General features: G+C 37.1%; 2 protein-coding genes across 5 annotated transcripts in view; one reads left to right on the top strand and one right to left on the bottom strand.

The window, feature by feature from the left end:
- The first annotated feature begins 1,101 nt into the window (after positions 1-1,101).
- Positions 1,102-3,424, top strand: ppdpfa (pancreatic progenitor cell differentiation and proliferation factor a). The gene is made up of 5 exons (XM_044132910.1): positions 1,102-1,251; positions 1,851-1,932; positions 2,010-2,087; positions 2,176-2,269; positions 3,045-3,424. Exons 2-5 carry the CDS (start codon positions 1,878-1,880, stop codon positions 3,172-3,174), a joined length of 357 nt encoding a protein of 118 aa, XP_043988845.1. The 5' UTR covers positions 1,102-1,251; positions 1,851-1,877; the 3' UTR covers positions 3,175-3,424.
- A 10,243-nt stretch (positions 3,425-13,667) lies between these two features.
- The window catches only part of nol4la (nucleolar protein 4-like a), a 42,393-nt gene continuing 37,685 nt past the window's right edge, over positions 13,668-18,375 (bottom strand). For all 4 annotated transcript variants that reach the window (XM_044129859.1, XM_044129867.1, XM_044129884.1 and 1 more), the window contains exon 11: positions 13,668-16,764. In XM_044129859.1, the coding sequence (XP_043985794.1) occupies positions 16,529-16,764 (236 nt within the window). In that variant the 3' untranslated portion in view covers positions 13,668-16,528. The remainder of the gene's footprint in view (positions 16,765-18,375) is intronic.

Here is an 18,375-nt window from a genome sequence, read left to right as displayed (position 1 = left end):
AGATAATTAAATAAATCTGTGCACAGTAATAATGATGTATCATTAATATAATTTTCTAAGTAACCTTTCATTGTAAACATTTTTAATTGATTTATATGATGAAATAAATCCAAAGGTAACAATAATACATGAACGTAATTGAGAAACGTCATAAGTGACGTATGACATCTGTACCTTTGGGTGGCGCTAGATAATTCGTTTTTATTTTATATAGTTGTTTTTTTAAATTAGATCAGCTTACAAGTGCTCTTTACTTTTTGTTCTACAGTTCCTGAAGCTTAAATAAATAAACGATATGGAAATTTGAAATGTAAAAGTATTGGCATGTCCCAGGTCTTAAAAACGGAGAAACTTATTTTCATTCATTATAAATAGAAAATTATGTATGAAATAAGGTCATTCGGATCAATTATCTGTACAACAGCCTTTTAAGGACTCAATAACAAAATATAACATACATTTAAATTTACTTATTTTAATTATTTTATATTTAGGTCATTATTTAACTTGTAATTTAACACTTATGTCTATGTATTTCTACAAAATTCATATTGCTTATGATTATCTGTATTCCCTAATATTTGCTGCTAATACCTTGAATGGAGTAGTTTGTCAATAAATACATTTCCCATCTGGGATCAATAAAGTTAAATGTATTCTGAAATTACAAAATTTAAGTTCCCTGACCGGGAGTCGAACCCGTGCCAAATCGAACCGGAGCCGCAGCGGTGAGAGCGCCGATTCCTAGACCACCAGAGATGCGTATCATGAAGGTGATGCGTATCGAATATGAAACTCAGACAACTGTGTCTTGGTGTTCTAGTTGGGATTATTTTCTTTTGGAGAGCCCGTGTTCAGGCATTTCTTCCTCAGCCGGCGCCCATTCCTGTGCATGTACTTTTCTAGTTCAGAACAGGGACGGGGATCCGTCCTGCCCTGGTTGCGGTTGGGGTTAAGTAAAGCCTGTGTAATCTCCCTAAGCGCACTGGTGTCACCGTGGCCACCGTGTCCCGGACGGGGAAGCACGTTCCCGTCCTCAAGTTTCAAGCCCCGCCCACGAGCCGAGGACGAGCGCGCCTGCTGGTATAAAAGCCGCTCGTGGGGTAGCCTGTGTGACCACAGCAGTGCAGTGATCCACAGCGGTCCACACAGGTTGTTCGTCCACAAATGGGCCATAGTTAGCCTGCATCTACCCCCTCTTCTACTGCAAGCCATCCGCACCAGGTGCAAGCATCACCACCCACTCTGAAGGCAAGTTAAAATAATTATTCTAGAGTATAATTTTATGTTTATGATTGTTTTATTTTTGTTTTTTAAAAATATTTTGCATGGGAAAAAAAATCTCAATTGTTCACCTTTGTAATTAATCCTGAATAAATAAATGTAAGAAATTGTAGAAAAATTTACATTATTTTCTTTTAGATTGTGCTTAGAGGCCATGCAGTGTTGGCCTAGGTCAGTGATTAATTAATAGGGATTTCCTATAAGCCATCTGCTGTTCAGACAGTTAAGCTGTACAGCCTTGAACTGGTTCTGGTCTCTGCACAATTATACACATTTTTCAATTAACAATGATAGAAAATAAGGATTTATGTTTCTTTTATGACTTTGGAAGTTGAGTCTGAATACAGTCAGTGTGTCATGCAGCCAGTGCGTGCACACCAGCCTGCTGTACGCGTGGGCACGTTCTCCCATACATTCTTGTAATTTGAGTTTGGAGAAACCTGACACTTGCAGCTACGTGTTACTGTTTTATAACTCCGTGAATATAACTGGGTCGATAATGTTAACTTAAACTGAACAGGCTCCTCGATGGAAATTGAGTTTGACATGTCTGTTTTCCTCTTTAGGTTATTTTCCACTTAAAGTCGGAGAAAATGGCATCAATTCCATCAAGTGGTTCTCTCGTCGCCACACATGACTACTATAGAAGTAAGTAATGCGTATATGATGCTTTTTATCTCCGGATAAGTATACAAAAATTTAACGTTGCCATTTCTTTCCAAAAGGACGTCTCGGGTCCAACTCCAGCAGCAGCTCTTGTGGGAGCGCCGAGTACACTGGGGAGGTTATTCCACACCATCCAGGTACGGAGAGCAGCATATTGCTGAAACATATTCAAAATATGTTTGTCTTAATGAATCACAATTAAAAATAAACGTTTGTTCTTCGTAGCACTTCCGAGGCAAGACTCCGGTCACTGGTGGACTTCGTTCTTCTTCGTAAAGCAGAACCAGCTCGCTTTGCAAAATGGATCTGAAAATCAAAAGTGAGTGACTTATGCAAAAAACATAAAATCTGACCAAGTGTTTTTGGTTTACTTTCCACTACAACTCATGAAATTAGATAAAAGTAAAAGGTAACTTTTGAGCAAGAAATAGGAGTTTGTTTTCAGTAAATAATACTTTAATATCAATTAAAAAGTCCTAGTCATTACCAGATTATCTCATTTATAACATGGGAAAAATGCATAAGTGTATAAGTGAAATAATCTGCCGGTGGAAGTAGAACTGGGTTGCTAGGTGACGGGCTGGACTTGGCTGGGGTTGCTAGGTGACGGTGCAGTGCCCTGCCGTGGATCATGAACTAAGTGACATAGTCTGCCTTCGGAACTGAGACGTTTTCATCAATATTAAGTTTTCTACATCAACTCTTTAAAGAATTTGAATTAATATGAGTCACAACATTTAACCTCCTTTGGGATCAATAAAGTTTTTTTGAATTTTGAGTTTGAAAGTTTGAGTAAATAATTCCTTAATATTGATGAAAAAATACTAGGGCCACTTACAATACAGTTCTCCTCATGCTATAAGTGAAATAATCAGCTAGTGGAACTAGCACGTTTCCATCAATATTAAGAAATTATTTACTTAAAAGAAGCTTCTACATCTTTCAGAAAAGTTACTTGTAAACTAGTTTTGTCTTATTTCAAATGTACTAAGATATTTGTACTAAAAACTAGAGCAGAAATACTTGGTAAGACTTTGCAGGATGGGGACATTTATGCTGTCTGATGGTAAACTAAAGGTTGGTTTGTGTTGCAGGAACGGTTACACCTTAGCCAACGGACAGGTGACCTGCATCGCCAAGGAAATGGTTCGGACCAGACAACTCAGCGAAAGCAGCGACGGTGGAAAACATGAACCTATGTCCCTCCCACCAACTTCCTCCTAGTCCTCAACCCTCCTCTTCCTCCTCCTCTGCACCTTCCTCACCATCCACTTGCCACCTCTCACATAGTCCAGCAATGGAGATGTAACGATGGTGGTTGTGTTGATGGGGTTTCCTCACCCTGTCCTTTTTGCCTGTATATAGTATCTTTATATATTGACCAAAAGTTATAAAAAAGCTCGTATGTAAAAACATTTTTTATGCATATGTTGTAACAAATTACAACTGACAATAAAACTATATTCTAATCACCGCTTTTTGTTGTCCACCACTTTTTTTTTTTTATCAGATAAAAACCTTTATATAGTGAGAACAAAAGAATAACTTAATGTTTTCAGTAAACATCACATTTCCCTCATTCAAAGTTTTGGCTTATATAACCTAGAGAGAACACAGGTGATTCAACAATGGACTTAATCTGTTTATAACGCTGACATGATTGGAAATGATTAATTCAAGCACTAATGCAGTTTATGCAACGTCTTGGTTTAGCTTTAATGTGGGTCAGCAGCTTGAGGACGACGTCATGGAGAGGAAAGGTCAGGGAGATTAACTTAAACCAAATAACAAGGTGCTTACTGGACCCACATGTCTTTAAGTCCCTCACTGTCTTTAATTATACACACACTGCAAAGCCAAAAAAAATCTTACCAAGTATATGTTTAGTTTCTAGACAAAAAAAATCAAGACAAATTTGTTTTGTCTTGAAATAAGACAAAAATAACTTACAAGTAACTTTTCTTCAAGACATGGGCGTTTGTAAATGCTTGTAAATATTGATGGAAAAGTTTTAGTTCCACTGGCAGATTATTCAACTTATTTCATGATAGACAGCCGGGCAGTGTGCCGTTACCTAGCAACTACAGCATAGCCCACCTCGTCACCTAGCAACCAAGTTCTAGTTCCACGGGAAGATTGTTTGATTTATAACAAGACATTTTTATAATATCAGTAAAATAATTTGCCAGAAGAATTTGTACCTTTTGATCAATATGAAGATCTCTTCATATTGATCAAAAGGTACAAATTCTTGTATAGGAGCTTGACTTCAGACAAGCTCCTATATCTTCCTGATCTTATTTATTTGTTTGTTTGTTTTGTCTTGTTTCAAGATATTTGCACTAGAAACTGCACCAATATAGTTGGTAGGATTTTGTGTTTTTTGTAGTCTAAGTCATGATCTTCCACACCATCATCATCAGACCTGATTTGATCATCTTTGGGATGAATTAGAGTGAAAACTTGGGAAGGACAATTGTCCCACGTCAGTGTCTGACCTTACAGATGCACTTCTATATCTGCAAAGGTGAAAACTTACCATAAACTTTGAAACCTAAACCTAGGAATCTCCATTCTCTAGTTTTTCAGTTTCTTCCATTTGAAAGGTGATATAAAGTTTCTCTGCTCAGGAAAAACATTTATAAAATCCCTTCTGTTATAACTTAACTAAACAACTGAAGTTTGCAGCTATTCTGCCTCTTGAACTCCAAAAAGGAATATTTCTATGCTATTTTCCAAACAAAATACACCTTACATTGTTCTATTATCTTCTGTGAGAGACGTGTCTCATTGGAAAGAAAGACAGTTCTCAGTTTGATTAAAATTTTAGCTGCTATGAATAATTTAGACCTTAAACTTTACTTAAAAATCCAAACGGTGTTAAAACTAACCCCTTATTTAACAACTATAATTTGATTTTTGTTTATTTTGATTATTCCCACCAAAATATTCTGTCATATGGAAGCTTTTCTTGGAGATTAATTTGCATGAAAAGCAGTACGTTTTGAGTCGTAGTGTCTTTTAATCTCGTTATACAACTTAGAGTTGTGCAACATTCAAAACTAAGAAATCTTTCCATGCTGGCAGCAGAAAGAAATCATTGATTCTCAGTACATGCTATTCTGAGAATTACAACAAACAGTGAACGTTTTACCAAAATGAACATTGATAACTAAGAATAGACCGACCAAAGTCCTGTAGGAAGATTACTTCTCTGTTCAAACATGAAACGCAAACAGCACTCTAGATGCAGAACCGGTTCAGACATCATTCTGGGTAAAACAGGGAGAGAAAACGCTTTTTAAGAATAAAAAAGTCTTCATATGAGATGTACCCTGACAGCCCTAAATAAAATCCAGTGCCTGTGAAGTTTAGTTAATTAATGGAAGACGGAGACTCAGCAGACGGATCAGGAACGGAGCTGTGGAGACGTTTAAAGCTGATTTAGGTTATAAAATGTTCAAAATGCTGAAAGTCACAGAGAGATGGAGGAAAGAAGGAAAGTTACTAAAACTGATCACTTTTTCCTCACATTTATCTTTTACTTCTCTCCAATGTGTATCGTTTGCTGTTGTTTCAACTGACAACTTTTTGTTTTCGCTCAGATATTTTTCTACATTTTGGGGTTTTGTGAAACCTTCCTACTGCTGCCACACTGCAAAAACACAAAAGTTTGGTCTAGTTTCTACTGCAAATACAGGTGAAGGTTGACTTTTTTTGTATTAAAAACACTTTTCTTTTATTAGTCGGATGAAATATGCTAATTTTGTGAGATAGGAATTTTGGGTTTTCATGAGCTGTATGCCAAAAATCATCCGTATTAAGACAATAAAAGACCTGAAATATTTCAGTTAGTGTGCAATGAATCTAAAATATATTCAATTTTTAGCATTGTATATGGAAAATAATGAACTTTATCACAATATGCTAATATTTTGAGAAGGACCTGTATCTTAGTACACTTGAAATAAGACAAAAATAACTTACTAGCAATTTGTCTGCAAGATAGTTTTGTTTAACTTCAAGTATAGTAAAATATTCGCACTTGAAACTAGATCAAGATATTTGGTAAGATTTTGTGTTTTTGCAGTGGAGTCGTTAGAGAGTACTCTTATATCAACTTTGAAATCAATCTCAGAAATGTTCTAGAAAAAAGTGAAAAGTTTGGAGTTTCAAAAGTAGAAAATATTTAACTTTTCAAACTCATTTCAAACTGATAATATCAAAAGTCAAAAAATGTTTGACTTTCTAAACTGAACTTCCAAAAAAAAAGCTAATCCTAGAAATAAATCTGGAAATATCTGATGTTTTTCTAGCAAATGTTTGACTTTACAAGCTCAGAAATGTCAGAAGATTTCAAAGATTGATCTAAAGATTTCTGATTTTTTTCTTGCAAATTTTTGATTTTTTGCACTCAGATATTTCCAAGTTTTTTCTAGAAAATTTCAGAGATAAATCTAAAGTTTTCTGAGTTTTTTTTCCTCACAAACGTTCAACTTTTGGAGAACATTTTAATTGTGTTTTGGGTGTGAATTTACTCCTCATTTTGTTCTCCATCTGCGTCGTAGTTCAATCATAACTTTTGTTTTCAGTTTTAAATTATTATTTTTTTGTCTGCCTTATTTGCTGCAGCAGCTTCCTGCAGCACAGACTGCTTGTGGCCATTGGTTGGCTCTAAAAGAATCTGGGCCAAAGGTGCCTGGCCCGGCCCGACCCGACTGCCGGGGCCCAAACACACACAGGTTCATTCAGCCCAGATAAGATAAGATGAGAGGAAAGAGACATGCAGCGCTCGGCTTTACCAGACTCAGTGACTCACTGTATATTTTAAGCTCAGGTGAAAAGGTCCGTTCCTGTTCCGGGTCTAAAGTGTCGTCCTGTTTTAGGGTCATGTTTGATCAGCAGCACGAGCCGGACGGATGGACCTGCCTGGACCTGCCTGGGCCCACGAGCCACAGAAAAGCTGCATGCTGGCACCGTGAGGGTTTATCGGCCCACACCGCCGTGGCGTGTTTGTGTTTTCTGTTTGTGTTCCCTTCTGTTGGCCAAGTTCTCTGGTCTAAAATTCAACAAAAACACATTTCAACACCAGCAGCATCTGCAGAGAATTTAGAGAATTTAGCTGCGGCTCATTCCCAAAAAACACAAAGTTTGCAAAGAGTGTTTGTATAATTCATTTACAGTTTAAAGGTTTTGTTTTCTTGAGTTTTTGTCACGTGTTGACGCAAAACTCCTTTTCATTTCGGGCCCCAACAAAACCATAAACATCCTATTAAAGGCTGGTTTTACTAAAACTTCCCACTAATTATAACAACATAAAATAAATAGTTTCTGCGTACTGCTCTCTTTGAAACAACGACCCACTTGTTTTTGTTTGGATTTTTTTTAAATGTTTCAAAAAATTTCTTATAATTTGCTGAATGTTGTTTAGAAATGATTCTGCTACTGATGAATAAAGAATAAACATTTTGGAATCAACAAGTCAAAATCTATCTAGAAAACTTTAAAATACTGAAAATAAAACTTTCATGCAGTTTTGTCACAAATAATATGACTAATCTCTCAGATGAAAGCACTTTAATTCTGGTTTTCACCCCAAAAGACGTCCAGAAAACAGGATCTGGGTCAAAGGTCGCTCAGATGAGTCCAGGGAATCCATTTTGTTTTTGGTTCACAGCTGAACTGTAAACACTGAAACCCCAAAATAAATACTCACAGTTGCTTGATAAACATGATTAATAAATGTTTCCCCTTCATGTCATTGTAATTTATGTTAGTTCATAGTTACTGTAGATAATAATGAGAGATGCTTTAGCTGAATGTGCAGTGAATTTTGTAAAGAATTAAATTTTTGTTCCAATGTTGCAGGAACAATAAATTTTATTTTCTAAATTTTAAAATGATTTTTCCCTAATAATAATTTAAAACGTCCACCAGGAATTTCACTCTTTATTCTCTTAATTATAGGTGGACAACAAAAACTGAACTAAAGTAAATAAACTGTGTTCACATGCAGCAGTGAGGTCAGTGTTGGTCGGGAATCTTGGCTCGGTTCTGGGGAAACACGATCTCCAGTTTCACACGAAGCTCTGTTTGCAGAACCAGCTGAGAATTCTGCCAGGCGCGGGCCGACCCAGATGAAACCGCCGTGACAAATATTCCTGTCAGAAACTTTAGACGGGTCACATGAACATGAACTCCGTCCCGGAAGAAAGTAGATCACCAAAACAGAACGACCCGTAACACAAGTTCTTCTTCCTTTAGCCCCTTTTCAGAAATGTTCTGGAAAAAAACGAGGAAATTTCAGAGTTTCAAAAGTCTAAATCTTTTTACTTTTGAAACTAGAAAACTTCTGAGATTAATCTAAAACCTTTTCCCTGTTTTATATTAAATGTTTTTCTAGCAAATTTTAAAGTTTTGGAGCTCAAAAATGTCCTTATTTATATATATTTTTAAAACTATAAACGTTTCTGGGGGGGTTTCTCACAAATTTTTTACTTTTCAAACTCAGACATTTTATTGGTTTTCCTAAAAAGAATTCTGAGATTAATTTTAAATTTTCAATTGTTTTCCCCCAAATTTTCAACTTATCAAACTCAAAAATTTCCAATTTTTCTCAAGAAAATTTCAGAGATTAGTTAAAGAATTTATATGGAGTTTTAGATTTTTGGAGCTTGAAAATTTCTTTACTTCTTAAAAAAACTCCTGGGATTAGTCTACATGTTTCTGATTCTTTTTCTTGCAAATTTTGACTTTTCAAACTCAAAGTTTCTTGCTTTTTCTAGAAAATTTCTGAGATTAATCTAAAATATTAAAATGTTTGTTTTTTTTCTCACAAATTTTCAACTCAGAAATTTCCAATTTTTCTCAACAGAATTTCAGAGATTAATTAAAGAATTTATATCAAATTTTTGACTTTCTGAAATTTCCTTGTTTTTTCATGAAGATGTGTGACATAAATCTCAAAATGTCTGAGCATTTTGGTCAAAATTTACTTTGTTTTTTCATCTGTAATGGCCTTAATAAGCTTTCAGACTTTAGAGAGTCAAACTATTTCTGTTGGTTGTGTCATCCTTTTATTTGTCTTTATTTTACCCGTGTTTATATCACCCACCGATGAATCACCTTATAAAGAACAGGCTTGTTTCCTGCAGCTCGTTACCTCGGCAACAGTTGATTTTGACTCTCTGCTGCCCTCTGGTGTAGGAAGCAGATAATACATCAGGCAGTAGGTGACGTCGGTAAAACCTAAGACATTTTTGCAGACAGAATAAAAACCAGGACACTAATGTCAGTTTGATAGCTCATCGCACTGTTTTATTCAATTACTGACATCTCAGGAGAAGAGGAGAGCTTCGCAGCTCTGCAGTTGGTGAACCACTGTTTTGCTTCCTGTTTTTTATTTTTATCCATTTTTTTTTTTTTTTTAGTTTTTCATAGCGTTGATGCAACACTGAAAAAAAGCGCTATTTCCAAACGAACACAGGTCCCTCGTTAGTGATATGTAAGAGGCAGAGAAAATCTCACCTGGACGGTTTTGCATGAAACATACCAATGAAAAAAAGGTCCAACCTTTTCTTTTGTCTTTTTTTTTTTTCTTTTTGTAGTTTCACATATATTAATAAATATCAATACCAATAAACACTCAAAAAGAAAAACCCAAAATATTAAGTCACAGGTACTGGAAAAAGCTCCACCTTTAAATCACAATGATAAATGTACAAAACAATAGACATCTCATATAAATGTTAATGTTTTTTTTGTTGTTTTTTTAAGTTTAGAGACTTAACTCTCACTTTAGAAGAAAGTTGTGGATAAAACTAAAGTCGGAGAATCAGTATTTCCTGAGGTTTATGGGTTCCCCTTTAAAGGCCAGAAGAGGGGAATGGCTTTCATGTTACCAGGAGATGTTACAACAGGTCAAAGTGAACCTTTCAGGGCACCAGTCGGATTAAGAACGAGGAGTTTTCCCCGACAACACGCCAGGATACTAAGTCAATACGAGCACTTATAGTAGAATAATAAATGTACCGACATCCCACCGTTCTCTGCTCACTCTGTTTAGGCCACAACAGGGTTTAAAACTGTTAAAGTCATCTTAATCCTTAATAAATCTTTGCTGGTCCACTTTGAGAAGTTGTGAAACTCCCCCTTGTGTTTTTTTTTTTTTTTTCTCTTAAATATTACCATTTTAAATGCTGGAAGCCACCACAACGCCGTCGTGCACGGCTCACTCTGACCGCGTGACCGAGTCGTCGGAGAGGTCACGATGCAGTGAAACAACAGAAAGAAAAAACTCTCTAAGCGAATGAACACAGATCAGGGCGAGGGGAGGCTAGATGAGAGGAGCGGGCGAGAGGGGGGGAAAGAATAAGATGCAAAAAACAAACAGAAAACGCAAAATATTCTCAAAAACTGTACATGTAAACATCACACTTTCACTGAGTCCAAAACCAGAGGGAAAATACAAAGCTTCACACAGGTTTACAGTACGAACCCCTGCACAGAGCTACAGTCTCTTACCAGTGCAGGAGAGGCAACAACTCAAATAATATAAATAACAATAGAAGTTATACAGACCATCACAAAATGATAAGTTAAAACAGGCAAGGGCTAAAACCACTTAGATTTTTTTTAACAGTGCTGTACCCACAGAAAAAGAAAAGGTTCAAAACATCTTTTATCACTCTTTGTACAGGTTTACAGTACATTTATCTGACCACTTTAGCAATCCACAAGCTACCAGGGCATTTTAGTCAACACCAATAGATTACATTGTCAAGTCAATACAAAGAGCAAAAAATCATTGGGCATCGTTGGGAAATATAACAAAACAACAACATGACGACAAGTTTTTTCGCCGTTGGTCACAGTAACTTCAGCACACAGCTAAACGTGTTTGCTCAGCGGGGGGTCAGAGGGCACGGGGAGCCGATCTGCAGGCGGGGGTTTGGTTTGGATGGACGGGCCTCAGGCTGGCGCTGAGCTGCAGCTGGAGAGGAGGAGAGGTTCTGCTACGCTAACAAACAGGAAGGGGGACGTGGAAGACGTGTGAGCACTCGTCTGCGGTTACGTCCTGAGGGGCGTCGTAAAAATACCAGAGGCGGAAAAAATTCAGTTCTAGAGCTGAAGACGGTAAAAATGATCAGATATTGGATCAATATTTAAACCTAAACTGTGTGGAAAAACACACAACAGATCCCATGTTGTCATTAATTAAATGAAGCTTAACTGGAAAACTGAGGCTGTTTTTACAGTAAAGTTACACTGTAAAAAATTAACAGGAATTTTTTAAAAACATTTTTCAAAGTCATATTTTCACCATTTTATTCATACATTTATAAATATCAGCGTTACAAACTAAGTACTTAATTCAGGAGCTATATTTAGTTACAAAGTGTATATCTAGCTTTCAAATTAGTAACCTAAACATTTAGTTTGCAAACTAAATATTTAGTTACAAACTAAATGTCTTGTCTGAGCTAAATATTTAGGTTTCAAACTAAATATTTAGTTTAAAACCTAACAGATATTTAGTTTGAAAACTAAATATTTAACACCAAATTAAATATTTACTTCTCTAGCTAAATTTTTAGTAGTAAGGTAAATATTTTTCAAACTAAACATTTCATTTTTAAACTAAATAATCAGGTTGCTATCTTAATATTTAGGTTGCTAAATATTTACCTACCTAGCAACCTAAACAGACAGCAAGCTGAATATTTAGTTTGAAAATAAATATTTTCAATAAGATAAATATTTAGCTCATAGCAATAAGCTAACATATTTAGCTGAATATTTAGCTCATACCTGTAAACAAAAATATTTAGCTAATAACTAAATATTTAGTTAAATATTTGGTTTATAGCTAAATATTTAGCTTGTGGCCAAATATTTAGCCTATAAGTAAATATTTAGATCCAAGCTAAATATTTAGTTAATATGCAAAATAGCTTGCCGATAAGCAGAATTGCAATATCAAAATAAAAGTTTTGAGGGCCTCTATGCAAACTGCTGTTTATAAACGGCACCTGATAGTCCGGTAGGTTTGGTTCAATTAAGGACAAAAACTGCAACATTTGTTACATTTTTAGTTGTTGCAATTCGCTTTCACACTGCACTGTGTCAAACAATCTAAACTAATTTAAAGGGCTGTTCCCCTCCTCACCTGTGGAGGCGCTGCACCAAGAACTACTGAAGGAAACAACAGGAACTGAAGAAAAAAAACTAGCTTTATCAGAAATAATGCTTAGTGCTTTGGGATCAGCGCAACTAACGTTTTAGCTAGCTTGAGCTAAGGTTTGCAAATCAAAGAACAATGTCCGTGCGACAAATGGTGCTTATTTCCTCCATATATGGTTTTACTTCAGTTTTTAATAAGTAATGGTACATATAATATGGAATCCGTTGTGTATTTTTATAGACAATGTTAGATTTGAATCAGATCATTTTTATAATGTCCTGATTTTTGAAGCCCTAGAACTGAAAGATAGTCATTTTATTATAAATGTATTATGTGTATTGGTTTTCTTCAGATATTTATTTGTTGAGGTTCTCCTAAAATTACAAATTTATTCAGATTGCATTGTGACATTATTCTCGTATTATTTCAGCTTTGTAATTGTATGACTTCATTCTCATAATAAAAAAAATCTTAGCCTCCATCATAGATTTGACCTGAATTCAACATCCAAAACTGGAAAATGCTCTTGTAAAACAAGATGGCCGCCCTTTAAACTTTGGAAAGCCAGAGTACATTGGTGAAAAAAAATCTAGATTTTCCAAAAATTCGATTTAACGTTAAAATTGATTATAACCCAGCCCCACATATATCTAGTGCTTTAGAAAGCCTTCTCCTGACTGATACCTTGATTATTTCTCTTTGTCTCATTTTACATCACAGAAACTTTGTATTCTAACCTGCAATAGATTTTTAATTTCCACTGCACGCCAAGCAAATGTTTTTTAACGTAGAGTTTAGGTCTGAGCCTCTGTTTTGAAACACCCCTCGGACAGGACATGGACGGAGAAGGACATGTTTGCTATATTTGTGTGTGAACTGAAGCTGAGATCTCAAATGAGGTATTGACACGCTGAAGCCACCATCTTAAATTTCCCTAATCCTGAGCTATAAAGTGCTTCCAAACTTGCAATAGATGATAGAAAGTAAATGGGAATGTTGCTCGGCCCAGTCATGACAAGACAAATAAAAGAACCGTTAGGTAATGTGTGTCCAACTTGGAAACCAGACGGATGAAAAACGTGTGAAAAGTTTTAAAGATACAGAAATACATTTCTTATCTTCTCAGAGTAATTGATAAGGTGCAAGCCGCTTTGTGGCCGCTCAAAAAGTTAGTAGCTGCGTTTCCATTATCCATAAAATTGTGCAAATTGAAATTATGAAATTCGCTTAAAGGAAACATGGCAAATTCAAAAAACTCTTGTCAAAAAATTATTTTAGGGTGAGGTGGTTTTATGGCTGTAGCGAAATTGGTTTATCTGCAATAGACACCCTCGAGTCTCATGATCAACAACCGGATGTTACTACTGGCAGAAACCACAAAGAAGAAGACAGGAAGTAATTGGAGGATGATGACATGCCATGTTATTTAATAATTTATACGTGAACAAACTTATTCATGGGTGATTTTAATTGCATTTCTTATTAAATGGAAACATCACAATAAAATCTTTTTATTTCTTTCGACATTAGCGGAATATTGACAAAGTTTTGTGCTCATTTGTAATGAGTGCAGTTGGTAGCTCCACGGGCGAGTCTATTGAGATAGCATTGCACAAATTAAAATTTGTTTAATAGAAACACGCCAATTAAAAACAACTTCCCGTTTTTTGATAAAACATTCTTTCACTAGGATGTGGTTGTTTTTCAGCCATATTAAAATAGATATATTTTTTTAAAACTACAATGAAGACATTTTTTTCTCATCACACGAGTCATATGATGAGCTGCCGGATGTTACTACTATCAGAAACAACAAAGAAGACAACAGGAAGTGGTATTAGGATGATGGTGTTTTTTTGTTTGTTTGTTTTTGTCAGGCAATCTGCAGCTGGCTCCACCAGAGCTCTCAAAGCATAAAAAGTTATATATCATCCATCGTGGTAAATCCGTAGTTTATCTGTGAAATCCCCAAAATGCTGCATATGTAGCCACTCCCACAAAGGCGGGGCTTGTCGCGCCAACGCCTGAATAAAACACAGACCTCTCGTCTGATTGGCAACTGAATTATAAATATATCTCATTTAACTGTTTACATCCGCCGCTGGCATGTTTTTTTTAATGACTTATCGCATAAACAAGCTTATTCACGTTTGATTTTAATTTAATTTGTCCTCTAATGGAAACAACGCAGTTGTGAAATTGTGTATTTTGCGACAATAGCGGAAGATTTACGCACATTTGTAATGGAAACGCAGCTTCTGCTAGGAATGTTTCAGCTGACTGAATCAAATCTTCACAGGTTGTACAAACTGGGTCACTCCACTTCCACTCCGCAAACACAAAATCAGCACAACCATTGAGACAACTGGAAAACACACCTGCACACACACACACACACCTGCACACACACACACACACACACAGACAAACAGTTTCTGTGCTGAGTGACTCACCAGTAGGAGATGTTGCTCTGACACTCTGTACAAACACACACCGTAGCAGAAAGCCGGGAGAGTAAACTGCGATGCAATCGCATCTTCTTCAGATTGTCTCTTGCTTCTTGTCGAACAGCGTGTGTCGGGACGCGATGAAGAACGCGGGGACGCCGCCGAGGTCGTCGGGACAGACGGGCAGACGGAGGGAGGCGGAGGAGGAGTGTGTGCCGCCTGTCAGCAGCAGACGCGTCTAAGCTTCACTCTGTGTGCCTTTTTTAAAAAAGAAATCTATAGAAAACGCTTCGAAACACGCAAAAGTAAAACAAGACGTGCAACATCGAGTCTCATTTTTCTGCCAGGTCCTTTCTGCCACAACAAGAACGACTGATGGCGCCTCAGTCATGAGGTCAGCACTGACGACGAACAACAACATTGAAATTGGCTACAATGCTGCATTAGATATCTCTTCTTTTTACAAACTCGACTGTTGGAGCAAAAGACGGCTGAGGTGAAACTCCTTCATTTTAAAAACAAATTAACTCCATATTGCACCTTTTTCTTTTTCTTCCCTCTAGCACTGGTTCCTAACCACAGTCTAAATATTATATTCATCTTTTTCTCCCTGACAAGTAGAGGTGCATCTCAGTTCGTAATAATAATATCATCGCTGAAACGTTTATTTATTCCACCAGTTGAATTTAAATTGTGAAACTCAGAGATTAATTACACATCCATATTTATTTTAAGCATTTATCAATGTGATGGATTCACAAAATCCAATATTCGTATTTCAAGGATGCTCTCAAACTTTTTTCTTTCACCAAACTTTCCATTAAAAAGCTACTTGAAAGTCCTGTTTGCACTTTAAATATTAACTATGTTGAATAAAGTTTTTTAGGGAAGGTTATGTGCTGCAATCTAAATGTTTTTGTAGAATCGTTTAAATTTGAAAAATCTGTCATTTTTGGCCACAGCAATAACAAAAATGTCACCATAAAATCCTGGAGGGACTCATTATAAGTATATACAATAAAGAAATCACTTTCTCAGAACATTTGAATATTGTATGTTCACAGAGCGCTGCAGTTATGCATTTAAGGAAAGTTGGGTGGAAGGAAAAACTGGAATAACCAGTTAGAGAATAATCAGAAACATTACGTATCATTTTAAATAAGACATGAGTTTCACTTTGAATTGAAATACTGGAATAAATAACCAATTCAACGACTTCCTAATTCATCAGGATGGATTTCTGACCCACGTTTCCTAAAATGTTTCTGCCTTTTCACTCATGACAACTAACAGCCTGCCATAGAGAGTTTTACACAAAAATTAACTGAAAATAAACTCAACCTAGCTAAAGACATTCTTACAAATCTGTCAGATCTTCTTTTTTGTCACTGTGAATATGTGAATCCTTTCATTCGTTCTGGTATTTTATTTTTTTATTTTTTTGGCGTGTTGTAAAATCAGCAGCTGTTGAGGTTAACACGGTGTTAAAGTTAGAGAAATGACTCGATTCAGAATAAAACCCGGTTAAACCTGCACTGCACACGTTTAATACCAGAAATAACGATGCTGACTCGCTAATTTGATGTTTTTGGGGTTAATCTAATCCAACACCTCACCAGTACACATCGTTCGTTTTTTTGTTTTTTTTTCTGATCGTCGCTTCCTGAGACAAATGGAGGTTTCCACTGGCGTGATGAAGTTGATGGGATGGCTACACAAAGCAGGGCACTAAGGTCAACCAAATGCATAAATCGTCGTGTTTCAGCCCGTGATATGTTTCAGAACATAGCCGTGTGGGAACAAGTGGAGGTTCCGTGCCTACGTTACCCACGATGCACTGCGGTATCGCTCGCGTAGGATCGTGTCTTTGTGTGTGAAAGTCTGCCAGGATGTGAGACACAGAGGACAGGCTGAGGGGGGGAGGGCGTTGGCACGGTCTGGTTTGGACTCAGTTCTGCTGCAGGATCAGGTTCTCCAGCTCGTCCGCCGAGCGGAGCAGGAAGGCCGCGGACTCCCGGTACCCAGCGATTAGCTGCCTCACCGCCGTCACCTCCGGAGGGCTGAGCTGGGCGGACGCCCCCCCGCCGCCGCCGCCCTGACCGTGACTGTTGGAGGCGGAGGAGGACAAGGAGGAGGATGAAGAGGAGTTTGGGCCGACGGACTTCATGCTCAGATCTGTGGGACCTGCGGAAGGAAACAGATGGAACATTCGGCTTACTTCTTAAACTAAGCACGTCTTTATCCTAGCGCTGGACAATAAACCAATAATGACTTAAATCATGATCGACACGTGATCAATATCAATACATCTGATAGAGTATCCAATATTCAACACATAGAATATTCACTGAACTCTGATCCAGAACCTCCAACAGCTAAAGCAAAGTTGAGTGGCACCAATTGATTCACTCACTCTTTGGTTACCTAGCAACTCACTCACTCTTTGGTTACCTAGCAACTCACTCACTCTTTGGTTTCCCAGCAACTCACTCACCCTTTGGTTACCAATTGACTCATTCACCCTTTTGTTACCTAGCAACGACCTGCTGAGTAATTGCCGCAGCAGCTGTTTAAAGTTCCAACATTTCGTCTCATAATTGTTTAAAAATAAAAACCAACAGTGTGGAGTGAAAGCTGTGGTGACAACAGGAACAGTCACGCCTCCAGTTCGAGATTATTTCAGATATTTGAAACTAAAAACTGGTCATTAACTATTGACGTCGACAGATATGAGACATTCATATCATTACAGGATTTTCAGCCATATTGTCCGGCCCTACTTTACGTCTGGGTGAGATTTTTAGGAGCTTGGGCTTTTTTTGAAGGGCTGGAGACCGAAATGGAAGTATAAAAATGTGCAAAATGTACATTTTGCATAAAATTGACATGTATTATGGTTTGTTGTGTTTTTCTTAAATCCTACAGTTTTGTTTGTTCATTTCTGGAACTTCCTGGAGTATTTTGAGAAGCTGATTGTGATTGGTTCACTTTCATCTAAGGAATACTCTGATTGGATGAAGACAATACATCTATGAACGGCTGCCATTGTGGTTTATTTACACAGGCTTTTAGCAGTGAATGCAGTTATCTGCATGTTAACAATGTAGAATACTTGTCAGATTTTGCATCTTTTTTGCCCTCTTGTTGTTCCATAGCAGCTGGATGGGCACAGTGGAGCATAACAAGCATTTATTTACTAACAAAGTGTGGGATATAAATGCTGCACACCACAAATTATTAATTGTTTACATAAATATATGCGCTCACATCAGTTTCACTGCACAGTTAAACCTGGGAGTAGTGATGGACTCTGACCTGAACCTTCAGAGCCACGTAAAGACAGTCACAAAGACGGCCTTCTATCACCTGAAGAACATTTCCAGGATTAAAGGACTAATGTCTCAGCCAGATCTAGAGAAACTCATCCATGCGTTTATCTTCAGTCGTATTGATTATTGTAACGGCGTCTTCACAGGCCTGTCCAACAAATCAATCAAACAGCTACAGCTGATCCAGAATGCTGCTGCTCGCGTTCTCACTAAAACCAGGAAGATAGAGCACATAACACCAGTTTTAAAGTCTCTCCACTGGCTCCCTGTAGCTCAAAGAATAGACTTTAAAATACTGTTGTTAGTTTATAAATCACTGAATGGTTTAGCACCACAATACATTAAAGATCTGCTGCTGTTGTATCAACCTTCCAGACCTCTCAGGTCTTCTGGTTCTGGTCTGCTCTGCATCCCCAGAACAGAACCAAACGAGAAGAAGCAACATTTAGCATCTATGCACCAAAAA

This window comes from Gambusia affinis, linkage group LG01 (assembly GCF_019740435.1).
Source record: "Gambusia affinis linkage group LG01, SWU_Gaff_1.0, whole genome shotgun sequence".
Lineage (NCBI taxonomy): Eukaryota > Metazoa > Chordata > Actinopteri > Cyprinodontiformes > Poeciliidae > Gambusia > Gambusia affinis.
Note: the sequence above shows the minus strand (reverse complement) of the source record. Positions and strands in the feature narration are given on the sequence as shown.

What these genes read in the sequence shown, in the direction of transcription:
- ppdpfa (XM_044132910.1), top strand. Translation starts at nt 1,878, where the DNA reads ATGGCATCAATTCCATCAAGTGGTTCTCTCGTCGCCACACATGACTAC. An exon ending in CACACATGACTACTATAGAA is followed by an intron (nt 1,933 to 2,009) that starts GTAAGTAATGCG and finishes TCTTTCCAAAAG; the next exon opens with GACGTCTCGGGTCCAACTCC. An exon ending in GGTTATTCCACACCATCCAG is followed by an intron (nt 2,088 to 2,175) that starts GTACGGAGAGCA and finishes TGTTCTTCGTAG; the next exon opens with CACTTCCGAGGCAAGACTCC.